Raw genomic sequence first — 12,977 nt, forward strand, 5'->3', positions numbered from 1 at the left:
AACTAGATATAAAGATGTTTCCAAAGAATTAAATTATGACAGTTTTAGACAATAGGTAGGTACTGAATGGAGAAAGTTTCACAACTGTCTTTATACAGTTTATCAGACTGCAGTAAAAGCAGCACTAAGGAATAGTTTGAATTTTAACACCAAGGCAGTGCTTACATTCAAGGAGTTTGAGTGTAGTCTACAATCTTGCTTTTGTCACATCTACCACAATAGCTGCTTTTTTAGGCCTTACCAGATGCAAAAAGACAGCTAGAACTTTCCTCTGATAGCATTCAAAGTTGTTGCAGATCCCTTTGGAAGACAGACCCGTACTTTTTAAGATTTAACTGTCTTTACCAAAATGAAGCGTGTCCCCAAAAGAGACCTGAAGTGTTTCTTCCCATTCCTACATCTCAGAAAATTTGATGTATTTATACCTTGTGGTTCCATCTTCCTTAATGACTTTCTCCACAGCAGGTTTCTCAGCCCTAGTTCTGATGTCAGAGGGTATAATTTTGCAAACAAGTATGCAGCTAAGTTACACATATGAATAGCAACACTGGTTTCAATACAACTCCTGCTAGGAGTAATATTGTTCATCTACACATTTAAAGGATCAAAACCATAAAAAGTATATACACATTTTTAAACTTTAATCGCTTACTATTGGTGTACAACCCACTATACTAAGCTTCAGTCTCGGCTACCATATCTTCTTCATCCCAAGAAGTTTGGAAATAGTTTCAAGAGTTAGGCCTAAAAGGCTGACTACTTTTATGTCAGTCCTGTTATAATGCACATTGAAGATACATCCTCCATTCTATGCACAGAAGTAGCCCCACTGAATTTACTCTGACTGGGAGCCACCTACCTGAGCAAGGCAGAGATTTGTTAACTTGGGGCCAAATCATGCTAACGATCACAGTCAGTTATATTTTGACAGTGCTTTAAGAGAGGACTTTCAAATGTCAAGAGAAAACAGAGTTTCACTTAGAAAAATAATTTATTTGTCTGAATATTCAGTAACTGTTTAAATGTTCTGAGGTACAAGTGGGTAGACTGATGTACGTTAACTCTTTCAGAAAGTTGAGCCCAGCAGCTCTGCCAGTTAGAGTTGCAACATAAAAGAATTAATTCAATCCTCATAGACTAGTTAAAAAAAAATTACAAGTGTAGAGAAGTGACATTATGCACAAAAAAATAAACTTGATATCAACATTTATATCCTAACAGGCCCAGAATAATAAATTCCCCTGAGAAGATGGACATTGCAGATTAAAGCTATAAATGTCTCTGAAATTAAAATGTAATTGTTCAACTTTAAAATAGTTTTAAACTAAAACAAGCACACAAAACATTACTGTAAGAAGTGTACTTTAAACACAAGGCCTTGTAGTTGCTTGGTGAATATTTCAACTTAAATTCAAGGTTTTCAGAAAAGAGGATTCAGAAGTATGTATCCCAGAATACATGTGGAACCACTGCAAAAGTCTTAGCTTTGGCATATTGATCAATTCCCTTTTAACTGTTTTTTAAAGAATTCCTGACATGCATTCCCTGAGATCCTTTTGCATCTACATGCTTGCTCAGTCTAGCTTTCTCTCCACCCCATGCCCAACAGTAATAGAAGATTATGAAAAAGGATGGAGTTATGGCCACACAAGATCAGGGGGTTCTGTTTTTTAAGGCTTTGAATTGAATAGTAGCAGAGATCAAAAAACAAAAACAAAACACCACAACCAAAAAACCTGAAAGGCTACTATTGAAATGTTACACAAGAATAGCTGGACTTACCAGAGTAGCTCTCTTGACCCCAAATATGCATTTTGAGGCTTGGACCTCTTCCAATAATAAGAGTATGTGGTATGGAAATTTGTGGGGAAAAAGTAGTCAGGTGAGACTGAATTGAACCGAACATATCATATATACCCCAAGTGGAGTTTCTCATGCTCATACCAAGGCGATGAGTAAGGTGCAACACACTAATAAATCATCACTACATAATATTTTATCTGCATGACAGCCTTATCAGTGTGAAGCTGTCATACCAAACACAAGATAGCATTTTAATTTTTGTGTTGATGCAAAGCTTTATCTCTCAGATATTCTTCCAAGCACTGAATTGCGAAGGGGTCAACATCAGTATCAAACTTGTTAGCAAATAAATGGTGTTTCTTTAACATCCAGTTCAAGTCTCCCACTCCAAACACACACACAGAGCGCACATGAATTCCATTGCACGGAGGATAGGGGGCACCTTTTGACACATCCCCTTCAAAATAATGCCACTTCACAAACCTGGCAAGAGCATTCATGTCAGAAACGTCATACTTGTCACTGGAAGAAACAGCCCCTGGAACTTCAGGGATTCTTTGAATAGTAGCCCACAAGTATTCATCAGGGCTATAGGTATCTTTAGCCCATTCAATAAATTCAAGGATTTTGCTGTTTTCTAGCACATACTCTACAAATCTCCTACTAGTAACAAAATAGGCACTGCCAGAGAAAACAGGTGTACTAAGAGGTGGAGGTTGTTTGTCTATTCCCATGTTCTTTAGCTTACCATCAACAATTTCATAGTGTTTTTTCCATCGTATTTCTTTGCTGGAAGGCATTTTCTCAGTTTCTAAGCTGTTTTCACCCTTTAGGGCTTTCAATTTCTCCACCATTTCCTGGTTGGTCTTAATAGGAAAGTCCATACCACAAAGATTTATCAAATATTTCCAGTTTGTACTTCTCCTGTAGAGATCTTTCATGCAGTTGAGGTCTGCCTGTACCCTGCTCCACGAAGCATACACTACACTCTCCAATTGGCTGGCAACAAAGACATTATTGAAACAGGACACAATTCCCTTAACTGCTGCCAGAAAAGATTCTGGAGACTTTTTGTCAACATGAATACAGTAGTAATTCTGAGGAGCATAGATTGATCTTAGAAGTCTATCAAGCATGTCTATTTTGTGATATACCACTATTGAATAGGCAATTGGAAATTCAGCTTCTTCTTTACTGAGTGGTTCCATAATATACTTCCGCATCTTGGTAAAAGAGGCACAATCTGTTGTCATATTAATATAATCACTTGCTGTTAGCTTAGGGCGTTTCTTAAATGACACAGTTAACATCTCAAGCTTTACTTTTTGAATTTCCTCTATATCACCCTGCAGTATCTTAGAGCAGTTAATATTACTGGTAGGATCTTCACCAGTCAGCTCTAGATGTCTCTGACTCAAGAAGTCCAGCTTTTGGTTACTTTTTAGAACAGAAAAGGCCACTAAAATAAGAAGTAGCACGAGGAGGTGCCTGAAGCGTAAAATATGCCAAAAACGAAATTTTCTTCTCAGCATTTCAGACCACATTGGATACCTTCACTTGGCTAAACAAAGTTTCTTTGTACTCATGATCTCAAACCCACTTCAACAGCTTCAGAGTCATCTGTTCTCATTTCTCAAAAGTGTGTGTATATGCACTGAACACTGGAGGAAAAGCCCTAAAACAACAAAAAAAAATACAAGTCATTCCTAATACAGTTATTCTGCAATTCAATTCTACATTTTACATGTGGCTTTTAAATCAAAAGTTGATTTTAAAAGTCTTTGCTTTAATGGTGAACAGTTTAGTTAAAAGGAGTTTCCTGCAATTTAGAAAATGTAATGAGTTGGGTGGTGAAAGTTTAGATACAGTCTGAGTTTTCCCATTTTATGACCAGCTCTAGTATTGAAGCTCTGTATTCAAATGTTAATTTCTCCCTCATACCATAATTTCTACTGCATTATTGGATGAAGCGTGTTAATTCTGGCATGGCTGGTCTAAGATAGATTACTTAGATCCGCTGAATCCCTTTTAAAAATGTTGTCATTTTAAAATGCAATAGAAAGAAAATTGTTTTGTCCCCTAGACAGAACTGGTTTACCCATATCAGATGAAATAATTTAGTGAACCAACTGAGGTTTTGTGCAATACAGAGAATGTGAAGTGTTAGTAGCTTAAGTATTTATAGTAAATATTCCAACCTGAATTTAACAGGGACATTTTACGCACACTCCATCAAAGATTTGTTGGCATTTCAATTTACAACTCATTTACTGGGGAAACGATTCACACTTCATCCTCTCATTTGAAATACAGCCCCCATGCACATTCAGCATTTTATTCTTGTGATACAGACCCTTAAACATACTGAAGAATGAGCAGTGATGTGACCCTAGGGCTTCTTTCAGGAAAGATCTGAAAAAGAGAAGGGGAAAAAATAATTTAGTGTTACATAGTCATCTAGCTTTCAGAGAGTTCCTGAAGACAGCTCTCTAATTGACATGGTATTGCTATTTTGTGGTCTATTTTTAAATAGGTATTTAAATTGCACTTTTGAAGCTGTCTTTCATATCACTCTATGCATACGACAGCTTACTCAATTGTTAGAGAGCTGGCTACTAGATAAACATGGACTACAGAGTGTTGAGAGAAATATAGGAATAGCCCTAATTTCTCTCTAGATACAACTACAGGATTTCATATGAAATATCCAATACACAAAGAACGAAATAAATGAAAATCTGAGTTTGTTATAAATTCAAAGCACTACGATATATATCTTCACATGTTCACCTGCAATGTACAGTGCATATTTTATGTCCACTAACCCTTAATTAAAATATCTTAACCCCCACCCACTTGAACATTCTCCAGTCAAATTTTCTATAAAGATACATAATGAAGAGTCCTGTAAATAGATGGACAGAGTCTGGAGACATCTGGGCAGTCATGCATCTGCAGAAGAGTTTGCCAAGAATCTCTGGAATCTGGATCAACTAAACAGGTAATAGTTCAAGAGTGACACTTTATTTGTATTCACAAATATGCTTGCAAAAAATTAAAAGCTACATTTGGTCAAAAACTTTGTTTTCCCTTTTCTCTCTTCTCTCTACCTCCCCTTCCAGGTTTACATGTAAACAATATTGAGACAGCACGAAAGGGAAAAATAATGCAAACAATAAATAAGACAGTGGAGGTCTATAAACAATTATGTTGCATCTAATGTACTAAATATCCAATTCTACTTTTAAATAGATCATTTAATTAACTCTAAAGAACATTCAGGTTTTAGTTTCAAGTACTTTATTTCAGAGGTTCTCAAACTTCATTGCACTGTGACCCCCCTCTGACAACAAAAATCACTATGTGACCCCAGGAGCAGGGGCCAAAGTCTGAGCTCCGCCGCCTCAGGTGTGGGGGACCAAAGCCAAAAAACAAAGGGCTTCAGCCCCAGCTCAGGGGACTGTAGCCTGAGCCCTGACGCCCTTGGGCTTTGGCTCTGGGCAGTGGGGCATAGGTTTCAGCTTCGGCCCTGGGAGGTGGGGCTTGCACTTTGGCCCCAGGCCCCAGCAAGTCTAACACCAGCCCTGGCGACCCCATTTACCCATTTTGGGGTCCCGACCCACAGTTTGAAAACCACTGCTTTATTTAATAGGAAACAAAATGCTCAATGAATATATGGAGAGATGGTGATGGGAGTCCATAATTTTCAGTGAGAACACTTGCCAGTATTTCAATCTGGAAACTAAAAGCATTAAAACTTTTTACTAACTACTATTCAAGATCACCGTGGAAGACAACCAAATTCATACAAAGTCATGTTTACACTTGCAAAAAATCAGTAGAAATGTAAGTATTACTTATAAAACTGGTAATAAAAATATTTTCTGCAAAAAAATATTGGAACACAATTTTTGTTCCATGAAAAATTTAACAAAAAAGTTTTTCTATAAAGCGAAGAGTGCCAAAAGTTTTGTTGGTATCTGTCTTCCTTCCCCACTGTCACCCCAATTCCTGGTGGAATGGGCGTGCAGGAGGAAGAAAAGGGAAAACAAAATATTTTCATCCAAATTTAAAAATTTCCAATAAAAATTTCAATTTGTTTGCCAAGCTGTTTATTGAAAAACAATTACTGCCAGTTCCAAATTACCTTCTAACAATTTGTTTTTAGATTTCAAACAGAGACAAATGATCAAGGCTTGAGATTTCCATAACTGAAGAACTGCATTAAGCCTGTTTTTTTGCAACCTGCTCAGTATGAATTTAAGGTCTGCTAAAATTTTAACTTGTAATTTATGATTCTCAAACTGTGGCTTCTAAGCTTACTTGGTGATGCCGGTCAGTCTTCATTTGAGGATGCTTACTAGTTGCAGCCCAGATCATGATTCTCAGAAGCAGTTTTCACACACACACACACACACACACACAGGGCCGTTTCTTCAATGTATAGTCAAAAATGTTTAAATTAGCAGCAAGTGACAACGAAACTGGAGAGTTAGCAAATCTACAGGACAGCAAACTCACACAGCAAGGTGACATTGAGAGATTACGGTAGTGGTAGCTCCAGCCAGCAAGAGAAGTTTCATTCTGCATCAAGGGAGAGGAAATAGACAGCAGTCGGGTAGAGTGCTGGAGGGGAAGGAATAACCAAGTAAAGTTTGCTCTTATTAGAGCACTTATATGTAGCCAAAAAACAAAATGTTTGAGGGACCAATGCTACTCTCCATGCGGACTCCTAGGATTCCATCAGTCTCCAAACTAAATGGATCCCACAACAATTCATTAGTCCCACTGCATTTGCAATTTTGAGTGTTTATATATCATTTTATAGGAAATAAGTGCTCTGGGTCAGATTTTCCATTGTGGTAGTAGAACGATATGGAATTGGACCAGAAATAGCTCACCCCAACTACATACACATGCTTATACTGTGTCCTCTGAAGTTAACAGCAGTAGTTTCATATTCTTGTTTAAATAAACTCATCTGACACACATCAGTGCCTCCTCAGATGTGCAACCATCTATATAACAGTTAAAATAGTTTTCTGCAAACTCAAATTAGCTGTAAACTCTCTATTCTGCAGAAGGGAAATTAAACAAGATGGTAACTCTTTGGTTCAGTTTCCACCTAGTGTCTACAGTAACTGTTCATAAAGTAAAGGGCTGGCTTTATAAACAGGCAAAAATAAAGTCTACAGCTCTGCATTACACTGGTGGTATGACAAAGCTGTTCCACTCATCCACAAGAGTCTCCACACCTATACAGAGTTGCGTGGAATAGGATTACCAAGGAGATTTCCCATCTTCCTAAAGAGGATGGGAGGAAGGGAAGTGGTAGTTTTAACCCACAGAACTGCTATCAATCACCCCCATAACATTAAAGCCCTTTCCATCAGTTTCTCAGGGCAGGTCTACACTTCAAACGCTGATGTACCCACTTCAGTGAAGATGCTACTCTGCCGACAGGAGAGCTTCTCCCATCGGGACATTAATCCACCTCCACGAGCGGCAGTAGCTCTGACGGCCTGTTCACATAGTGCTGTTACACTAGGGGCTAGGTAGGTGTAACTACCTCACTCAGGGGTGTGGATTTTTCACACGTCTGAGCGACTTAGTTATACAGATAAGTTTATAGTGTAGAGCTGGCATTCTTTTCTTCCTCCTTTGTTCAAGGTACTTTTCTACAGAAAGTTTCCCAGAATCCATTATTACTGCTTATCACAAGTTTCTGCACAAGGGCTTTATATAGTTCCCTTCACAGAACGAAGGCAATCAGAGAAATACGACTGCGTTCCCCACCCAGTGAGGCACAAAGGTCTCAAATCCCTTACTATTTTGCACTTGTGCAGTCATTCACATGAGTAAAGAGGTGTGGAAGTCTACCATTCTAATTAACATATCGAGTGTCAAGTTTCTCTATAGGGTCTGTAGCAATGTAGCTTATTGTTTCTGATCAGCTCTTCCCAAATACTCTCATAGGGCTGTATAGGTTTTGATATAGTCTTGTCTCTGGTCTAACTAACTGCAATAAAGATAAAGTGTAACCTATAGGGAATATATTTAAAGGAAGAGCATAAGGGCTTGTCTACACTGGCACTTTACAGTGCTGCCACTTTCTTGCTCAGGGGTGTGAAAAAACACCCCCGAGCGCAGCAAGTTTCAGTGCTGTAAAGCGCCAGTGTAGACAGTACACCCGTGCTAGGAGCCAGACTCCCACCACTGGTAGCACGCCTGTGACGCCCCTCGTGGAGGTGGTTTTTTTGGGAGATCTCTCTCCCAGCGCTCTGCCGCGACTACACAAGCCACGTTAAAGCAAGGGCCGGCTCCAGGCACCAGCTAAGCAGGCTGGTGCCTGGGGCAGCGCTGCTGAAGGGGCAGCGCTCCGGCAGCAGCCCTGGTGGCAGCCCCTCTCTGTTGTTTCCCGCGGTGGCAATTCGGCGGCAACTCTTCTGACTCAGGTCTCGCTGTCAGCGGCAGCTCCCTTCCATGTTCCTGTTCTCTCCGGTGGCAGTGTATTCGGCAGGTTTTTTGTTTTTGTTTTTTCTTCTGGGGGGGGGGGGGGGGCAAAAAACGTAGAGCCGGCCCTGGTTAAAGCACTGCCACGGCAGCACTTTAACATTGCCAGTGTAGACTAGCCCTAAGGTAAATATCAGAATGTTAGGAGGAGTAAATTCTGAGACGGAAACATGTTCTCATTCTTCACTGGCATGGGTGTTTACAAATGTGCTACAGCATCCAAAAGAAGCAGATTACTAAAAGAAAAAACTAACAGCCACTCATTTGATTCTGGGAGAAATATTCTGATGCAACATTGGCAATGAAATACAACAACAGAAAGAGGACATTGTAGATTGAAAGTGGAAAGTTAATGTTGCTGGGGCATTAAATTTCTTCTCTCCCCCAATACACTTGTTGAACTACTCTATCAAATAATCTGAGATAACTCTGGAAGCAGTCGGGGAATAGGAAAGCTTTTGGCAAAGGGTTTTGCTAGGACACTAAGGACCAATCTAGTATCAGCTGGTTGAAGGGTGACCAAGGAAGTTCCCATACTTAGGCAAGAACAAATCCTGGTCAAAATCTCTGCCATACTAACTAGGGAAGAGTGATCAAGACATTTGTTTAGGAACAGGATACATTTCAGGGCAAAGTCGGAGAACATGTACTATACTGCAGGATTAGGACAAGGGCAACTACATAGTAGAATATAAGGCTATGGCTAACCTATAGAGATTTGTTGACAAAAATTATGCCGCTTTAATTAAAGTACTGTTGCATATCCACACTATGCTCCTGGTGTCGGCAGAGCAGATCCACACTAGCAGCTCTTGCATCAACACAGAGAGCAGTGCACTCTGGGTAGTTATCCCATTGTGAAACTGGCAGCGGGGTGCTTTGGGAAGGGTTTGCAGTGCCTCATGGGGCAGGTACAGTGTCACATGATGCGACTGAGAAACCAGCACTGTTTCACTGGCATCCTACAAGATTCAGCCGAAGTGTATGTGGGGGGGACAGACAGAAACAGTGTGTGTGCTGGGGGAAGAGTATGTCGGCATACTGCTTCTTTAAGTTCAGACAGCAGACAGAGCAGTCCCTCCCCGTCCACCTCCCCCACCAGCAGCAGCCCATTCTACCTGCCAGCCTGAGAGAGTCAATTCCATGTTAATGATTCCTTCAGAGTTTTCCTACAGCCCCCTCAGCTGCCAGCAGCAGCCTCCTCAGCAGCTTGTGAGCTCTCCATGTTGAAAGGGAAAGGGTGCATGCCTGCAGGGCAGCCAAGCCAAGTTCAAAATATTTATGAGCAGAATGGTCACGGCAAGCATTGTGGGATACCGGGGGAGGCCAGTTATGTCAACATAGCGGCAGCATCTACACTGATGATTTGTTGCTTTAACTTCACTGCAAAAAGCTCTATGCCTCTCATCAAGGTGGTTTTATTTTGTTGGCAAAACAGCAGAGTTTTGCAGCCAAAAGTAGCCTTGTAGTGTGTACACCTCCACTGTTTTGTCGGCAAAAGCTGCCTTTTGCCAACGAAACTGTATAATGTAGACAGGGTCTAAGCAACTCTGAACAACATAAAATTTCAGCAGTGGCTACGTTTGAGTAAGAGATAAAATTAGAAACTTCATTTAGATTAGGTTGACCTACCTCCAACTGTTTTACAATTGTATAGTTTTGCCTACCAACCCAAAAAACCTCTTTAACCAAGGTTGCTGTCAGTTAGCACACATTTACACCTTAGGTCAAAAGAAATTATTCTTCTTTGGGGAGTAGAGAGAATAGAAAAAGCAGGTCACATTTTCGAAAGGATTCATTATCAGGGCTTGTCCACGTAGAAAGTGGTACTGCTTTAAACTTTAACACTGGTATAATCTCCTTAGTGTGAATGCTGTTATAACCTTCTAGTGTGGATGCTGTTAGAACCCTTTAATGTGGATGCAGTTTTGCTAGAATAAAGTTGCTTTATACCAGTTATAGCTTATTCTTGTATGGGAAGAGGAATAAACTATATCAATATAAATCATCTTTATGCCAGGATGCTTTTCCCCTTCTTAATAAAAAATTACCACAACCTAACCAAAAGTTAGTTTTTGAACCAGTATATTTAGACCTGGCCTCTGCTTCTTCAAGAGAAGAAAGATATTTTAACAACTCAGTATTAAGTTGAACAAAATTAGGAAAAAGCAGCAAGTTATTTGACAAAGAACAGAATAAAGGGAAGCACTTTTTCCCCTCTCCAAAGTCACATAGTGTTTTGGTTTTTGTAGCAACTCCACAACTTTCACAGTTTCATAGGTTTCAAGGAGCCTTGCTGCCTCACGCTTGTAGTCTGGCAACAAGAAAGGTAGTGTTTGTGTTTTCTTTAAAAAACAAAACAAACCAACCATGGGCCAGTATATTGGCGGGCAGGATCAACAGCTTAGTATTTAAAGTTGTCCTCAAAAACTTAAGCAATGCATATACTTCTTTCATATAGCTTAAGAATAGTAGCGTTTGGGGCTTAATTTGTGCTGGGGCTTGGCAGTTCATAGCCCCAGCACCTCCGGCCTCCTGACCAGCAGCCACTACTCTCTGGCTGCCCAGCTCTGAAGGCAGCATCATCACCACCAGCTGTGCACAAGGAAGGGTGGCAATACACCATACCATGCCACCCTTACTTTTGACCAACCTGAAGTGTTCTGTGAAAACATCTCAGGTTAGAAAAATTTCGGATGGAACCTATTCTGGTTTTCAGGTGGCCTGCAGCTTTGGGGCAGCCCTGCAGCTCAGGAACTCAGGCTCCTTGCTGCAGAGCTGGGAGCCTGCAAGTCCTGGGGGCTCTCAGAGCCTCTGGGCTCCCTGCCACAGAGCCAGGAAAGTTTGGAATGGGCTTTCCAAATCTAAAACTCCAGGGCAGCCCTATCATGCAGGCTGGCCAGAGAGATCAAGGTTTCTAGACTCCTCAGCCAGCTTTCTCCTTGGGCTGGCCAACTCCTGCAGCCTGGTGAACCAACCAGGGGTCCCAGGTCTGGGGCAGAGCACATAGCGACATAGAAGACCTGGCAACTGAAGAGTGAAATTTACATAATTCTTTTTGGTTTTATGGGGCCCACCCCTGACCAGCAGTTGTGAAACTGACAAGAATCATGTCAATTTCACTCAGCAGCTGCCCAGTCTGGGGAGCATTTTTTGTTTGGGCAACACCAACATATTGCTGCCTGTGTGTCAGGCTGGTTCTCCCAAATGACCACCCCCATCTTGAGAGAGTGTTGCTGCTTAAACCTACCAGAGTTCTTTCAATTTCTTGCATTCCTGGGATTTTTTCCTATCCTGGCATGGTCTCTTAGCTCTCAAGTGCTTACTGAGAAGTGGTTTATCTTGAGCTGCTCTTTCTGTTCCTGCTCAATTTCCCCCCTCAGACTATTAAGGTAAACCAATATATTCATACAACAAAAATAAGCAGGTGAACGTAAATTACAGAGCAGCTCCAAATCTAAATCCACCGCCTTCCCCAATCATTTCTTAGACTTTATTTACCAGCTTGGTTATTGCAATTCCACTCCCCCCCTCCCCACCCCCAAAAAGGCAGTGGCTTGAATTAAAATACTAAATACAAGGATGATGAAAACTGTGCATAATACATGTTTGCAGCAGTTAATCATAAATAGATTTTGCAAATGAGATATACATTGATAAATGCTTTAAAGACCACCAAAACAGCATAAAAAGCAAAAAGACAGGAGGAGTCTGACTCTCTAGAAAGCATTTCCTTTCAACAGAGTAGAAATGCAAGATAATGTCTGAAGTCTTCAATGATGGTTTAAAATTGAAAAGGATGTGGTAGAGAGGCTCCCCCCCTCCCCTTTTGAAGAGCTATTTAAAGTTCTTAACCCATTTCAAAAAAAATCAAATCAAAATCAATCAAGTGTTGGTAAGAAACTGAAAAATTCAGTAGTTACAGAAGTAATCTATTGAATTTTGGAGCTCTCTTGGGGCTGGCCCAAGATTGTGGAATGAACAGTCACAGGAAATAAGAGCCATCACTAAGGGTATGTCTGTACTTACAGAGTTTTTGCGCTGTAAGTTTCACTGGTGATAGGGAACCGGTAAAAACAAAGCGCTGGTTTGTGTACTCACTCAATTCCTCAGGCGTCAGAGAGTGTTTACACTACCAGCACTTCCGTCGCGGATGAGAGCAGCGCTGTAGGGCAGCTATCCCACAGTGCAGTTCTCTCGATTTTGTGGGAAGGGGGATGAGGGTGAGCCGAAGGCCTTCTGGGTCCCTGCTCAGTGCCCCATGCTGCCCTGCTTCATGTCTTAGGAGCCCCATTACTTCCTGGCTTCTTCCATGGCATTTTTTTAAAAGCCTCCTGCTGTCTGGCTGCTTTCCCCGCGACATCTACAAACAAAGGGAAAGGGAGCTTCAAACTTCCCGGGGCTTACAGGGGGAGGGGCGGATGTCTGTGCATCAGAGCAGCGGAGATGGTGGCCAGAGTGGTTGCTTTTGGAACTGCGGGATAGCCTTCAGAGGCCAAAGGGTGTTTACACTGGTGGAATGTGTCTTCACTTTCACAGCAGTGCAAAAAGAACAGCAGTAAGAGCTGTACGCCTCTCATGAAGATGGTTTTCTTTTTGCAGTAAAAACTTCTGAGTTTCACCGCAAAAAGTCATTAACAAGTGTAGACGCTCCTATGGTT

The 12,977-nt window shown here is 41.0% G+C and overlaps 1 protein-coding gene across 2 annotated transcripts in view; it reads right to left on the bottom strand.

Moving 5' to 3' along the window:
* Positions 1–201: 201 nt before the first annotated feature.
* Positions 202–12,977, bottom strand: part of GCNT1 (glucosaminyl (N-acetyl) transferase 1) — a 32,978-nt gene continuing 20,202 nt past the window's right edge. The window contains exons 2-3 of one of the 2 annotated variants that reach the window (XM_074954069.1): positions 4,157–4,215; positions 202–3,478 (exon numbers count right to left, since the gene is read on the bottom strand). In XM_074954069.1, coding sequence (XP_074810170.1) covers positions 2,055–3,347 — 1,293 coding nt within the window. In that variant the 5' untranslated portion in view covers positions 3,348–3,478; positions 4,157–4,215 and the 3' untranslated portion in view covers positions 202–2,054. Of the gene's footprint in view, positions 3,479–4,001; positions 4,108–4,156; positions 4,216–12,977 lie in introns of those variants that run through there. The other variant, XM_074954070.1, reaches the window with a different exon arrangement.

The sequence above is a fragment of the Natator depressus genome, chromosome 5 (genome assembly GCF_965152275.1).
Source record: "Natator depressus isolate rNatDep1 chromosome 5, rNatDep2.hap1, whole genome shotgun sequence".
NCBI classification, from domain to species: Eukaryota; Metazoa; Chordata; order Testudines; family Cheloniidae; genus Natator; species Natator depressus.